The sequence below is a fragment of the Rhagoletis pomonella genome, unplaced genomic scaffold, assembly GCF_013731165.1.
Source record: "Rhagoletis pomonella isolate Grant_MI unplaced genomic scaffold, Rhpom_1.0 Rhpom_scaffold_00007, whole genome shotgun sequence".
In the NCBI taxonomy this organism is placed as follows: domain Eukaryota; kingdom Metazoa; phylum Arthropoda; class Insecta; order Diptera; family Tephritidae; genus Rhagoletis; species Rhagoletis pomonella.
Window position 1 is genome coordinate 43,876,523 of NW_023458561.1, and position 16,332 is coordinate 43,892,854.

Below are 16,332 nucleotides of genomic sequence, written 5' to 3' on the forward strand. Positions count from 1 at the left end.
ATAGTTAGCAGGATAAAGAAACATTCGATATTTGATAGCAAGGACGCCGGATGTGTTTAAATAAACCCTAATCCCCAGTTCCACCAATCGATTTTAAAATTTATCAGCCTGTTATAATTTAAAATTGCACAATTTTAAAATGACAAGTTTTCCGAACAAAATTTTGTAATTTTAAATTTTAACAGGCTGATAAAATGTTCGGAAAATTTGTCGTTTATAATTTTAACAGTCTGATAAATTTTAAAATTGATTCAGTATAAATTTTCTTCTTTCCCATAGTTCCCTGCGGGAACATTTTGTACCACATCCTGACAACATTTTTGTTGGTTTTTCATCATTCATAATTCAAAAAAATTCATATGGCTAATGCATTTATGTATGTATATTGGTGAGAGTGGAAATTGAATTTCAGCAACTGCAACTTTTGTTATATTGCCGAACTTCTGTCTGTCTGACCTCAATACCAAGCAACCTAATCTCATTTCATTGTGCTCATAAGGCAAACTAAATGTTGATAAAATGTTTATGTTTACAACGATGATGCTGTATAAGTAATATATTTGCATTTTCCTTACATGCCTACTATTCTACATTATATGTATTTAACTTGCACTTGCTTGCCATACCATGCTTTCCACTTTCGCCAACCACTTACTCTGCGCGCCGATGTGTGTCCATAAGTAGAGCAAAAAAAAAACTGCCAAGCTATAAGTTTTATTTGTGCGCACATACGTTTGCATATTCATTCATATACATACATATTTGTTATTTAAGTTGTGGCTGTTGCACAAATGTGGCATAAAATGCAACATTCTACCTCCAACTTGCTGCTTATTGACTTCTACACTTAATGTTTAGATGTATCTATGAAGGTTGCACTTTTGCACATTTATACTTCCCGCTATTCACTTTATTTTTTTTCATGTTATTATTTGCCATATTGTCACTCGCTTTGTTGACTGCACTTTTCAGCTGCAGGCAGAACTTTTTCAAAATATGGAAAGGCAATACGTATATAAATAAATACGTTACACCTGATATAAAATTCGTTCTGTAGATTTTTTTGATGGGTAACTTTTTATTGTTCCTACTCGCTGCTGCAAGTATTGCCCGTTTGTTTTCCTAGCTGCATGTTTTTTTTTTGGGGAAGCATAAATAAATATATGAACACATGTATGTATGTATAAACTTTGAGTTGGTTTCGCGCTTGCTTTTTATCATTTTATTTATTTCATATTTTTTCCATTTTCATTTTTTATTTATTGAACTTTTTCGATGTTTATACTTTTTCTTTTTTACTTAACTTTTCTCATATTTGCCTTATATATTTTTTTTGTCCTTAATCTCTACTTTTTTGCTGTTGTTGGTTGCTGCACTTTCTCAACTTGGCTGCCTGTTTCTAACGTCAAACTGGAGGGACGCTCCATATGCTCTGTACTTAGAAACTTTTCCGTATTCCTGACATATGTATTTCTCTACCTCTTTAGTTACTTTACAATTCCATTCAGCTGCAATTTCTATTGAGAAACAATACGAGTGTGTGATTGAAATATAAGTACTCAAATAGGTATAATGTTAAAGCGTGCAAAGTAAATGGGCCTTAAATCTTCTCCATTTTCTTTAGTCCCAAGCAGGACATGGGGTTCTATTTTTGGCGAACGATTCGCGATCCGGAAGGCCTTCCCTTTAAAAATTCAATTTCAAGGCCTTCTTTGCAGAAAACTGCCGTCTGCGTTGGGTTAAGTGGGGCCTATTCCCTTCTATGATCTTGTAACTACAATATTGGCTCGATGCGTCATGAATGCCAATAGAATTCCTTATAAGGAAACTAAATAGCACAGAGGAGCATTTGGCTAAATTAGTCATTAGTGAAAAGATAACTAAAAACGCGCCTTTTAAACCCTTCTCTAGGTTCAGTTTGTCACAAATTGAGATTTCTAGTACCTCGGTCAAAAAGATCGTGGACTAAGTAACCACTGTAATAGAAGAGTTTGGTGCAAGTCCAAAGACACCCGCAACTGCTCTGCCCTCTATCTTTAATCTGTCTGACCAGACATCTCGGCCTGGAATTTTGACCTGAAATTTCCAGATTCGTTGCCTAACCTAAAATTCATTATTTACTGGACAACACAGCGGAAAAATTTTCATTGTTGAAGACTTCCTCTTTTCTATGTATTTAATTTCAGACAGATGGCAACTTTATTCATTTTTTTAACGAATGCGGTGAAGTAAATCCTCAAAATGGTGATGCAATCATTAAATTTAGAGCTGTCACACAAAAATACCTACTTAAAAAAATTTAAATTTAGATTAAAACAATTCAGTTTAAATACCATAACATTTATTGAAAAAAATTTCATAAAAAATTTTATTCAACCTAAAATAACGTAATAAATATAATTTCTCTCCTCTCGCTCAATTTCGCATTGTTAAAGAGACCATCAACGAAACCAAATTCGCATTTCTCGCCTCCCATGGCACAGTCATATCATAGAAAAATCGCTGAATAAATGTCCAAACATTCTCGCACATTGTGGGATACTTCAAACCGCAGGTGTGATAAATCTTGTAACATAAATCGAGTGCTTGCAAAAATGATTGCATGCAATAGAAATGATTTTCCAATGCCACATAGATTTTCGAAATGGTGCATTCATTGGGCATAATGACCACCAAGAATGGCTGCGTGGTGCGATTCACTGGCCCATATTTGCGATTATATAAATCCAAGCGGGATTCATAGGACTCAAGCGAATTAAGACGCATTACAAAAGAATCGATACTGTCAGTCAGATTGGCGCGTATGCTCAGCTTGCCATAGTGATCCTTAAAGCGGCTGGTGCAAGGCAGTAGAGCGGTCAGACCAACGGCGTAGACGAAGTCCTTTTCATCTGAAAAAGAGAGAATTTAAGTAGCTAATTGCAAATTGTAGGTAGAAATAGATTTTAGTAGTTATACAAATTTGTTTTTTTTTTTTTGATTTGTAGTGTTTGCTTAAAATTTTTTTTAATTAAAAATTAAATACGATGTTTCGCCTTGCTTGGATTTTTCGGATTTTTGTCGGATTTTTTCGTGGCAGTTCGTTTTTTCGGATTTTCATTTTTTTTTTAATTTCATTTTTTTTTGTACTTTTCTTTTTCGATAATTTTCTAGTGATACCGCTTGTTTATCTTCACCTTTCGAAAAATGTTGGGGTTCCTTAAAGAATTGTTTGGCTTTTTTTGAGTACTTCGAAATATTTTTGGTCTTATTTCTCAGGATCTTTAAAAGAGTTTTTTTTTATCTTATTTATATTATTCGGTATCGGTACTTTTCGGTACCTTTGTTCAAGTCATCGAGATTTTTTCGGGATATCGTAAAACCATTAGGGGTTTTCCGAGACTGTGTCAGGATTTTATCGGAATTTTTTGCTAACGTTCGTTAGTATTTTCTCTGATTTTTCCAAGAAATTCGGAAACTTTTGTGGCTTTATTGTTGACACTGATATTATTTGTCTTACTTTTCGCAATCTTTCGAAAATGTTGGATTTTATGTTAAACTTTGTGTATTTTCGAGAACTAACAGCATTTTTCGTATTTGTTTTTTCGTTTATTTTCGGGATTTTTTCGATATTTTTCGGTTTTTCTTCTAGAGCTCTTGCGATTTGTCGAGAACCAAGGTCCGAATAATCCCATAAAAAAATTCTAGCCGCTTTATACAATAGTAATCCCGAATTAGTACCTAAAATCCCGAACTAGTTACAAATTCCGAATGACTCTCGATAATCCCCAAAAAATCCCTAAACCCCGAATAAGCCCCGAGAATCCTAAATCAGTTCCGAAAATCCCATAAAAAATGCTATCCGCTGTTTGCAATAGTAACCAAAATCCGGAATTAGTTATAAATTCCGAACGGCTTCCAATATTCCCCAAACAGTCGCTAAAACCTCGAAGAAGTCGAAAATCCCAAATTAATTCCGATAAGCCCGAATATATTAATTAGGCCCTAAAATATTTAATTAGGCCTGAAACCGGGCAAAGTACCGAAAAATCCTATGAAAGCTCTTCAAAAAATGCTAGCCGCTGTAGCAATCCCGAATTAGTACTTAAAATCGCAGATTGGTTGTAAATTCCGAATGACTCCCGTTAATCGCTAAATAATCCCTAAAACCTTGAAAAAATCCAGAGAATCCTAAATTAGTTCCAACAACCCCGAGAATTAATCTTAATATTCCGGAAACCACAAAAACTCCCCAAAAATCTCGGAATGCTATTGAACACTGCTAGCGGCTGCATACAATAATAATCCCGAATTAGTACCTAAAATCCCGAATTAGTGCTGAAAATCCCGAATTGGTCCCGAAAATCCGAAAATCGCGGACAACCCCTGAAACATGTTAGACGCTCACGAAAAATTTCTAAAAAGGCTCAAACCGTCCCGTCCCCAACGTTAGTATACAAGCACCCTTTTAAATATCACAGGTCAAAGAAAATGGTTTTTTCGTTTTTTTTTTGTCTACTCACCTTTGCTGGCCATTCCCATTTTACAATACTTGTAGAGTTTTTTTAAATCATCTTGATTGAGTTTCTTATCAAACTGCGACGTAACTTTTCTTATATACTCATCCCATTTGGCAATCAATAGGTTTTCCTTTTCTGGGTAAACATGACGAAAGTCGATCTTATACTGCAAAAAAAAAACGTTTCAAATAATGCCTTAAACAAAATCACCACCGTACATACCAACTCTGCTGCACGTGGATCACCCAACTTGGACCAATTGGTCAGCAGATCCGCCAAACCGCTCTGCTGCAATTCCTTCTGCCGCAGTGCCCACGTTTGTATCCACTTATCGCAAACTTCCTCCCAACTAAAATGATCTGTGGTGAGTAGCTGTTTTAATGCCAGCGCAGTCATCTCATCAACGCGTGGCACCTGACCCGGCAAGTCTGGTGGATACGTAGACATGGTGTCGTCATCGTCCATTAGATTGCTGCTACTGCTCATTTGCTGCGTCATATCAACGTCATAGGTGCTGCAGTCCTCATCATCACTGAGGCGTATCATACGACGACGCTTGACATTCTCATTGGAGTAGCGTTGATAGAGGCGCCCCAGTGGGTTGCCCTTGCCGCCACGGTAGATAAAGTAGTAATCCTGCAGGCATAGCCGAAATGAGAGAAGTGAAAAATTTTCAGCATAAATTAGGTTTTTCCACACTCCACACAAAATAGTACAGCACACAGCCACGGGTACTTACCGCTGCGGCCTGCTCATTGGGAAATAGCGTTATGATATCACTCAAAATTGCACGCAGATCCTTTGGACACAACGTTTCCCCCTGACGCATCACATCGGCGACAATGAGGCGTACAATTTCGTTGCGCTGATGATTCTCAAGGTAGCCATTTTTGTTGTAAAATTGGTTGATGCGTTGGCCGATATGTGAGCTCTGCAGCACCTTCACCGTGTCCTACAAAAACACATGTGAAATTAATGCAGTCACAAAAGCAGAATGCACAAATCAAAAAGCAAAGCACATGAAATACGAGTATCTCTCAAAGCCAGCTCGTCCCTTTCTATCCACCTACCACTTTGGCACAGTTCATAATCAATGGCCCCTTAGGTGAATAGCCCATTCCGCTGCTCCCACCATGCCCTAATTCCGCAACATTGTTGCTGCTGCTGTTGCCGCTCACATTTGCAACTCTACTTCCACTTGCACTTGCATTACTACTACCCTCGCCGGCGACACCTCCAATCGTCAACATAAAATTCTGCTCGGCATTTATGGTTTTTGTCGAAGCTCTTGTCGCCATTGTCGCTGCGATTGCTGTCGTTGTTGGTGTTACGGTTGTTGTTGGCGTGTTTATCGTTGCCATTGAGTGTCGTTTTGGTGCTTTGGCCGATTGCGGCATAAAGCTGAATGCGCCGCGTGAATCTAATGTCGGCTCTAACACAACGGCAGGCATATTATTACCCATGCGCGCGGTTGTGCCACTTACGCCCGGCAGCATACTCAGGAAATCCTCAGCTGGTGCCATGTTGCGTTTGATAATGGTCGCCGATCCTGTTGTTGGTGTGGTTGTTATCCCAGCAGGGACGGAAGAACCGACAACATTGCTGGGTGTGACGATTGGAGTTGCTATGGCATTGTTGGTGGTCGCATTGGCTGTGACTGTTTGCAAGCTATTCGGTGTAGCTTGTAGTTGTTGTAGTGATTGTACGGATATTGCGGGTGCTACAATTGAAGTGGGCGTCCTTTTGGTTGCTACATTTGTGGGCGCCACCAACTGTTGGGCGGCTGTCAAAATCGGTTTATTGTTGTCTATTGTAGGAAACTGTTCGAGAGAGAAAAAAAAACACAAGAATATTTTTTCTTCGAATTCTGATAGCGTTAATTTCGGATTCACCTTTTCATTTCGCCAGGCGAAGAGTTTTTCTCGAAACTCGGCTCGATAGCCAAGGTGTCGTATGGCAGCATTTATGTCGTCAACGGTTAGATACTTTAAGCTGCGAAAAGTGATGTCGTTCACTACAAAAATGAACGGGGAAATGAGTTATTCTCAAAATATGTACATATGTATGTATGTATGAGGACGTATTTCGAAGTAACTTGATTTATGCTCCTAAATATGTATATGGTTTTATGTGGGTGCTTTTCATAATGCTGAACTTTGTAGGATACACAAGTATATGGATATAAATAAAATAAGCTTTTTGTAGATTACTGGGTATACAAAGGCGATTCTTCCACATTTTAACAACAGAAATGTAATAATAAATCTTTAACATTTACTTTAAAAACAAATTTATATATTATAAAGCTTTCTCACACATTCCCTCTTTATCTTTCTTATCGAACCGGCAAAAATAAAGCTCCATAGAAACGAATTTCACTTTGCAAATATTGCATCAGCACAGTTACGACGGGCATTGAAAAAATAGAGAAAACTAAACAATAGAAGATAAGAATTTTCTCGGAAAACGCCAACGGAAATGATTATGGCAATGGGTAATGTAATGGTAATGGGTAATGGTTAAGTTAATGGTTATGGTAATGGAAATGGCAATGGCAATGATAATAGTAATTGTAATGGTAATGGCAGTAGTAATGGTAGTGGTAATGGGCATGCCAAATTTTATGATAAAGGTATTGGTAATAATCGTAATTGTAATGGTATGGGCAGCAGTAATGATAATAGCAGTATCTAAGGTAATGGTAATGGCAATGGCAATGGTAATTGTGATGGTTATGGTAATGGTAATGGTAATGGTTATATTAATGATAATGATTATGGTAATTTTAAGGGTAATTGTTATGGTAATGGCAATGACGATGGTAAAGGTGATTGTAATTTCAGCTGTGCGCATTTGTGAGCCAAACGAAAACCTGTAAATACTTATATTACGAAATACATACATACATATTTATACATTACTGGTACTGGTATTTATAAAAACTGGTACTTAATACTTAAATTTCCAGTTTTTCCTTAAACGTGAAAACCCACATTTCTTAAATATAGTTAACTATGTATATTTTCCGGGAAATGTTCGATTATTTTTTCACACGAAAACTGGAGGAAGTTCACGTATCTTGTCCTATAATTACTCCAAATTTAAGGGGTTGTTCGTATAAATACACTACCGGAACAAAGTATTGGCACAGAAAATTTTTCACAATATATGCAACAATTTTTATTCTAATAATCTTCCGCCAATTTTGTATAAAAATATGGTTCATCCTGCAACAAAAAAAACACAAAAATATAGTTCCTAAACTTTATGTAAAACTCGCGCAAATTCAGGAAATTTTCATGCAAATTTTCAACTTTTTAATCAGATTTTTTTAGAATTTTGTTGAGTATGCAATTTCAGAGTTAGTCAAAAATCGCATTGATTTTTGAGAATTTTTTTGTTGAAGGTGTTTTGCATTTTTTCATGTAAAGTATTTTCGAAAAACAAATTTTGTATGGAAGAAACTGCGTGAAAAAAATTGCGAAAAATCAACGGTAATTCCCAGCTGCTTAGAACTTGTACTTTATCATAATAATCATCATAATAGATTGGGCTACCAATCCGCGTAATCAAAAAAATTCTAATAAATCTGATTAAAAAGTTGAAATTTTGCTCAATTTTCGCGAGTTTTGCACAAAGTTTAGGAATTATATTTTTATGGTTTTTGTTGTAGAATGAACCATAATTTTATACAAAATTGGGGGAAATATATTAGAATAAAAATTGTTGCATATATTGTGAAAAATTAGCTGTGCCAATACTTTGTTCCGGCAGTGTACTCTCTTTCGCATAACCCTGCATAACGACTTCTCACGTACTGAATTTCTCTCGTGCAATAGATTCGAAAAACCAGTTCTGCTCGAGAACAAAATGTAATGTCAACAACGTTCGCGCAAAAGCACCAATTGGGAACAAAATTATTGAGAGCAGTTTGATATGGAACGAAAAGAGAACTTAATTTTCGTTAACGTTTCCATAAAGAACAAAATGCGAACTAAAGATTTGAAAACTTACCATTTAAAATGAGGTTTGCGTCTGCATATTGGGATGAAAAATTATATCAGTGAGAACCCAGATGGACTTAGCGGACTTATCTAATGCAACAATAAGCGACATGCACAAATTTATAAGCGGGTCAAAGTGGCTTGTTTGCACTGCACAAATGCTTGACAGATAGGATACGGAGGAATATAATTGTCCGCGAGGAGTGCAACAAAATGGTGCTACTATGCGCTAATTGAATCCTAAGGATAACTTGGGAGGCACTACAACCAACCAACAAACCCTGATGATTAATTTTAAGCCATAAGAAAGCTGGATCATGTCAACTACCAGATCGTTTATCATTAGGATGAATTGTCTATTTACAGAACGAGTTTTCATTTTCTATGCAAGAAAAGTTCGTGTCTTAAGTCTTTCGTTTACTTAATTTGCATCATTAACTTTCAGTTCTTTTTTATTAGTTTTAATATTCAAGCATTTAAAACTTATGCAGGGCTATGTGAAGAATGTTGCTCTCACTTCTATTCGTCGCAAATAGTTAAGATATTATTTGTTTCCTTTTCGTTCTATGTCAGAACTTCCTGAGAATTTAGTTCCCAAATTATTATTGGAGAGAACGAACCTTCGACTTTTTTGCCAATTTTGTTCTTTGCCAAAACGTTCCGAAGACTTTTTATAACATTTTGTTCTCTTAACAGTCTTCCCGAAAGTATTGTTCGCATTTTCTTCGCTTTGGGGTTTGTTCTTATATATTTCCTGTTGAGAATATTCTCGAAAGTTTTGTTCTCACTTTCGTTCTTGAGAAAATACTCTCGAAAGTTTTGTTCTCACTTCGGTTTGGGATTTAAGCGTTCTTGGGAATAAAACTCCAAGAACGACATTTAGTTTTGATTATGCCTTTTGCCCTCGGTCCCTGATTTTAACTAATATAAAAATAGTCATTTAAACATCGAAGCAGTCACATGCCGAGAACTTGCATGTCTGCGGTTAGTCCAATGGTTTGGTGGCGTCATAACGATGTCTCTAACGTATATTTATTTAAATTGCATAAAAAAATATTCGACTCAAAACCATAGTACGTTGCATCGAATGATATCACATCGCACATCACATCAGATGACTTCTTTTAATACAAAAATATATGTAAGTGCATGCACGTACGCATGAACTTATGTGTGTATGTTGCACATGCTATTGTTTACGCTGGTCCAATTCCAGCCATACTACCCAGCGACAGCTCTCCATCGCTGACCGTACCAGCGCAACACGTTTTCGTGATACCCAAACGCATGCATGCAAAGAATCAAACGAAAAAAAATGAGAAGAGTCAGGCATAGCGAAAAACCGGCTTTGAACCAAAACAAAAAAGTTGACATGCGCACACTGTAGCTCTCTCAACAGACTACAATTGCCGCTATTTAGCTGTACTACCTCCATGCACCACGTACATGCAGCGTCACCCGTGTAGTTATAATACGAAATCGCTTGATTGTTAAGCGACCAGCAGGGAGCATACGCTCATCGCAATGCATACAAACAAGTAAGTGAGCAAAGTAGCAAGACAACATTTGTGTGTGAATGTATGTTTTGTAAGGTGTTGTGGACGAGAGGTAACCGGCGTGCCGAAGGAAAAGGCAAATGCAAAAAAAATAAGAAACAATAACATGAGGCATTTTTGTCTGGCCTTTGTCAGCAAGCCAGTGAGTATGTATTTACATACATACATACATATATGTATTTATGTAAGGATGTTTATACTGACATGCATAAATGGGAGTATATAATACCAGACAGTAGGTAAAAAAAAACGATGTAAATATGTACATACAATATTTAACAATGAGTTTAGATGAGTGAGCGTAGGTAGGTAGGTAGGTACGTATGTACATGTGTTTGCATTTAAGTATGAATGTATGTACATATAAACGCGCTCTTGTTTAGTTTTTTTAGTAGAATTTTTTGCTGCTGTTTGGATTTTAGCTTTTCTGCATACATATGAATATATGCTTGTATGTACATTTGTATGAATAAATTCTTGGGATAGGCCTATGGAACAAAAAATCCAGTTATACAGAATATTAGACAGAAAAAACTACAAAAGGTAGATAGATATTTTGGAAAACATAAATGAAGATACATATCGTCACCTGAAATGCAAAAAGACTAACAACACCGTAAATGAAATGGAAAAAGTCGTGACTACTATTTTAAAATTTTTCATAAAATGATGTGGGGAGTTGTAATTCGATGATATCCATCATATATGTAAACCAAAAAGTGAATTTTGAATTTTTTATTAGTTGATTGTTTGCATTTCAACGATGGTGTTTGTTACGTTTTTTTTTTGCATTTCAGGTGACGATATCTATATACGTATGCTTATGTGAGTGAATGTATATGCAGATACAGTGAAACCTCCTACAACCGGACACTTAAGGTTCCACATTTTTTGTCCGCCTACGGGGAGTGTCCGGTTATGGGACTTGAACCACAAGACTGAAAGTAAACTTTTACATTTTTTTACGTAATGACTGCTTTTAATAGATATGAATGAAGTTAACGTTTTACATCGATCTTATGCTGGTACTAAGACTTTAAGCCTATGTTAACTAATGTACATCTATGTATGTATATATTCTTCAGAAATAAAATTAAGGAAACTCAAAATGGCAAACGATATGTTGAAAATCGATCGGATTAGCTTCAACCTTATTGCTAAGGGTTTTTTGTATCCGCTGATTGCAAAGACAAACTTGGAATTAAAAACTAGAAATGTTGAATCCAATATGGTGGGAATATTTTCTTTTTAATTTGTTTTATTTATTTGAAATTTGTTTTGTGGTTGTTTTTGAGGTGACAAATGGTAAATTTAGTATCATGTTTTATAAATTCAGAAGGCCTGTTGAATATCACTTCCAAAAAATTTAAGACATCAGTAAACTCCCCTAAAATTCGCTCCTTAAATAGGCCTAAATTAATCCTTAACCTGATGGTTCCTTTTAGTAATATTCAGTTCCACAAGGTCATTCTCTTCAGCTTCCGATTCAGTAGCAGAAGTTCAGCGGACTTATAAAAATATGTTTCGTTAAGTTTAAGTTTTGCTATTGCTGCTTGTGATAGTATTCAATTGTTTTGGTGTTGCGTGACATATTGGATAAGATTGCATTGATTTGGTCTCAGTGATGGCGTAGAGCATTTTTCCATTGATTAATGTCATACATAGTTACTGATATATGCATGTAATTTGCACGTTTTCAAGCACTTCCATGTGTAATTGCAGATTCTTTATTTCATCCCCAAATCTTCTACTTTATCTGCTGAAATTTAGATATGTTCTCCTGCTGGTCTATAATTTTCCTTAGTATCCCTAACATCAGCATAAGTTAGCCAAATATCAGTTTCTATGTTATAGCTGATTTAAAATTTCAGAGGTGTACGGCTCCTAGTCCAAATTCATTTATATTTACCTTATAGTAAGTAGTTGTGTTAGTATGGTATCCACACAAAATTTCAGCGTGGTGTGACCGATGCTCCTCCTGCTTTTACCTGTTCTTAAATTTCATAGTGATGAGTCCGTTTAAAACCAATTATGAACGACTTAAAGTCAAATGCCGCATATTTGCGTATAATAGTACTAAAGCATATATATAATTAGAAATAAAATGACGCAAAAACCATTTCGATCCTAAGCTTATTCCAGGTATAATATGTAACTTAAGTCCTTGTGCCAGACAGCTATGTTTTCAGATTTGAGTTGAGTTGTGTCCCACGATGCTAATTAACAACTTACAACTCAACTATCTTCCAAGCTGTGAATCATAATACGAGGGGCATTCATACATTATTCTTAATTTTTTTTTAAACTACTTCTGTTTATCCGTACATCGTAAAAAAATTTGTGAATCAAATTCCATACTTGACTTTTGGCCACTTTTTACTGAACTCTGGCGATGTGTGCGTTGTCCGCAGATAAGGCTCTCGTGTCCATTTATGAGAGGTATTTTTTTATGTTTACTTTCCATTTTTGTTCAGTGATATTTTTTATTCCTCCATTTCTGAGACGTCCAATTCCTTATACAAGAGATGATGAGACCAGAAAAATCAAATACTTTTGGAGTGTCCGGTTTATGTAGGGCAAATTGTTTTAGTAACGCCACATGAAACTTGGCTCTAGGACTTCTATCCGATTGTGAGAGGTGTCCGCTCATTGCAGTTGTCCGCAAGTAAAGGTTTCACTTTATATGTATATATGTCAACATGTAGCACCTATGCATAGGACTGCGTGCATTGCATCTACTCTTGTTGCTACCTGCATTATAGTATAAATAAGTACATATACATATGTATATACAAATACATATGCAATAGGGTGATGGACTCGGTTTTTCGAAACCGGTTTCCACCGGTTTTTTCTCGATTGCACAGTTTTTTTTTTAAACTTTATTTTTGTAATACCAAACAAACCAGATTTTTTGATCGAACAAACTTGTGTTTTTTTTTCATTTCATACAAATCTTGATCCCTTAATAAAATTTTTGAGTTTTTCGATGTTTTCGGAGCTTTTACAGTTTAGTGAAACCCCTAAATGGTTTTAAATTTATATCCTAGGCTATTTGGGGCTGGAACAGTATATCATATTTCAGTCAAATGAATGAATATTTGGCGCTTAAGCGTTTTCAGCAGGTTTGGGCGAGCTTCTCTTCCAATTTGAATTTTGCTGCCTGATGTTGTGAAACAAATGGGGAGATCTACACTGTACCTCATAAGAAGCTTTTTATGGCAGAAGTTTACTCGGAAGTATGCCCTTTTACATCATACCCTCAACCCCTGCTACTATAGTAGAAGATAACATAGGGGTCAAAGTTTAGATTACCCTGTGAAGAAGTCTTAACCGACTCCAATCGGGACCAAAATTTATATGTGATATCTTCGACTTTGCGAGTATCGATTTTGGGTATTAAATTAAAAAAATAAAAATAAAATTTATGAGTTTCTATGGAGGAATCTCAAGCTTGACCCCTGTGCGACACGCACTAACTGACTACAATCGGGACTAAAACTGATTGATTACCGATTGAGGGGTTGAAACTGAAAAAAAAAATCGTTAATTTGATTTTAAAGACCACCCTATTGTAGATATATATATTAATTTATATTTCGGCTATTTGTGGATAGCTACTTGAGTACATATATTTCATGAAAATACTTACGAACCCTTTCTTATGGCTTTACTAACTTAGTTACAGAAAACTTACACTTCAATGTTGTGAATAGTATTTCCAAATCAAACTCTTTCAACAACTTCATTAAGCTCGTGTGATCGCTATCACCATCGACTTGCATTCCATGAACGCCATATTGTGAACGCCCCGTTTCCAGCTGTGCAGCGCTGTGTTGCACGCCAATGTTGCAGCAGGATGGCTTTGTGTTATACACAGCGCTCTGTGAACTTTGTGAATTCTGTGTATCTCCGTCACCCGTATAATTCGCAATGTAATCGAAATCGACTTCTGTTTTTACAACAATCTCGGGCGTAGTCATTTCACCCAAAAATGCCTAAATAGAATCTAAAACACTATTTCTGTGAAAAATCAATAAACCGTTGGCTGTGCAGAAAAAAAGCAAATCACTTCTATTTAACGGTAAAATACAGCATGTACCGCTCGAAAGCCAAAGTACGACTGACTCAGACCAGTGTATCGATTGTCGTCGCTCTGCCGTTAATACATACATACATACAAATTCAAAATACCTACGCCCGTATACGTATACGAGCGCATTATATAAAATCGCTTCAATGTATGCGTATATATGGGAGGGTGTGTGTGTGTGTGAGTCTTCAACAACACCAAATCACCAGTAACAAAAACAACTACCCAGAAAAAACAACAATAAAAAGCGCACAAATTCATTCCCCGCTGCCACTTCAGCTAGCCTCACTTAAGGCCAGCCAACTGAACTCAGTCCAAGTATAGCATAAAATAATCCCTCCTCCTGCCTGACTCTGCTACTCTAACTAAGGTTTCCTTCTCGTTGCCATTTTCATTGTAAACATACGTACACACGTTCACACATAAATACGTTTGTATGAGCGATTATATACACGTAGCCAGCTATGTGCGCGCACTTATCCCTCGTATACTTTTTCCTATTCATACGAAGCTTAGTGCTCCGCTTGCTGGCTGTTGCTGTGGCAAACACGTATCCAGGGCACAAACAAACCGACAGAACTACTCGCAGGCACGTCATGGCTGGCTGTGTGTGACCGTTGTTTTGTGTGTGTATGTTGGTGGTGGCGGCTAGCAGCCTTTTGCACAGGCGCTACTCGCTCCTGCTACAGTACTCAATTTTGCTCTTCGTGCTTCGTTTTTGTTTGGGGGGGAGCTGCGCAGCGAATGGCTCTGTGCGCATTAAACAGAAACAAAACAAACTTTTGGATGCCGGTTGTTTTGCATAGAGTTGCCAAGCAATTTGGCTGTGTTGACTTATTGTGAAGTGGGGGTGGTGAATATAGCTGAAAATGAACGTAGAAAACGGAACGAGCAAAATTGTTGTGAATTTGGGTTGGAGCTTTGATGAGTATTTAGTAAGGTGGATGTGGGTTTGTTTGCAAAACATGCAGATGTACATAAATACATATGTACATATTTTTGTACTTATGTATATCTATGAACGTAGTTAGGTAGCTAACAATTATTGCATTTTTATGGTGTTTTTGCATAGATTTTTTTAGTATTCTCATACAAACGCATATCTTGGTTGCATGTATGTATGCTTGTACATATGTATATACCCTCTGTCCATAAATATGAGCATCCATATATAGATACATATATATTTACGCACACATTTTTATGTTTTTATGCCTTTTAAGAACATGAAATGGTATTTTAACTTTGGTTCGATGTTTGTAAATAAGTACCAGAATAAGAAATGATGGACCGGATCTGTGAATTATGACCGCGTGTATTAAGATCGCAATCGCTACCAAAAAATAGCATTATTCATTTGGTCAAGAGAAGTAAGGAGCGGTTTTTATTCATTGTTAAAAGTGAAATTAGGCCGCAATCAAAAAATTAATTGGGAAATGCACTGTTACAACTTTAGAAAAAGTTTTTCTTGCTCTCCCTGACCCCTCCACAGACACCTGGGAATCCATTGAAAAATGGGGTAGAATTAGGAGTTTGGCAGGGGAAATGTAAACTCGCCATCCACAATATTTTTGCGCAGAAAAACCTTTCCGCCATGATCCAGAAAATAAAGGTCGCGCCATTCGCAAACTGCTAACCCTCTCTTCGTCGATTTGACAGCATTCATCCAATCGCTGACGTCATACAATACTTTTGTTTACATTCACTGTTGCCAACTTGATGCTTTTTGCACGAAATTTAGTGGGTTTTCAAAACGCGAAAATAGTTTGGTGCTTCGTGCGTGTTTGGGGCTTTTGTTTTTAGTTTGAAGACACCAAGTTCGAAAATCTTAAAAAATGGAAGCAAAATTTATAGCAATCGTAAGTGTGGTAAGCAACTTTACAAAAATTTTATACAAAACCATGGCACAGTGACAATCATAAGCAGAGGTGGGCACTACCACAAACAAGCGATCGCTAAAAGTGGGAATGTGACAACAAAATATGTGGCAGCATCTTCAATCATGCCAGAAAAAATCCCTGCCCAAAAACTACTCCAAACAGTGACTCATTGTGAGCGCATGTTTTTGCCTGCAGTGGGTGCAGTTTATTTTATTAACGTGTCCATTCAGGTTAAAATGTGCTTCATCGCTCATGATGATTGTTTTTTTTTTTTATTTGAAACATCAGGAGCAGCGCTTC

The 16,332-nt window shown here is 36.5% G+C and overlaps 1 protein-coding gene across 1 annotated transcript; it reads right to left on the minus strand.

Annotated features, from left to right (window-relative positions):
- Positions 1–2,338: 2,338 nt before the first annotated feature.
- LOC118742886 lies at positions 2,339–14,166 on the minus strand. The gene is made up of 7 exons (XM_036475299.1): positions 13,757–14,166; positions 6,392–6,513; positions 5,570–6,319; positions 5,239–5,451; positions 4,722–5,135; positions 4,503–4,665; positions 2,339–2,891 (listed from the first exon to the last, which is right to left on the minus strand). Exons 1-7 carry the CDS (start codon positions 14,040–14,042, stop codon positions 2,416–2,418), a joined length of 2,424 nt encoding a protein of 807 aa, XP_036331192.1. The 5' UTR covers positions 14,043–14,166; the 3' UTR covers positions 2,339–2,415.
- Positions 14,167–16,332: the final 2,166 nt, after the last annotated feature.

Coding starts and splice junctions, on each gene's coding strand:
- LOC118742886 (XM_036475299.1), bottom strand. CDS start 14,042: ATGACTACGCCCGAGATTGTTGTAAAAACAGAAGTCGATTTCGATTAC. Junction 5,136..5,238: donor CCAATGAGCAGGCCGCAGCG/GTAAGTACCCGT, acceptor CTATGCCTGCAG/GATTACTACTTTATCTACCG. Junction 2,892..4,502: donor AATGGGAATGGCCAGCAAAG/GTGAGTAGACAA, acceptor TCTCTTTTTCAG/ATGAAAAGGACTTCGTCTAC.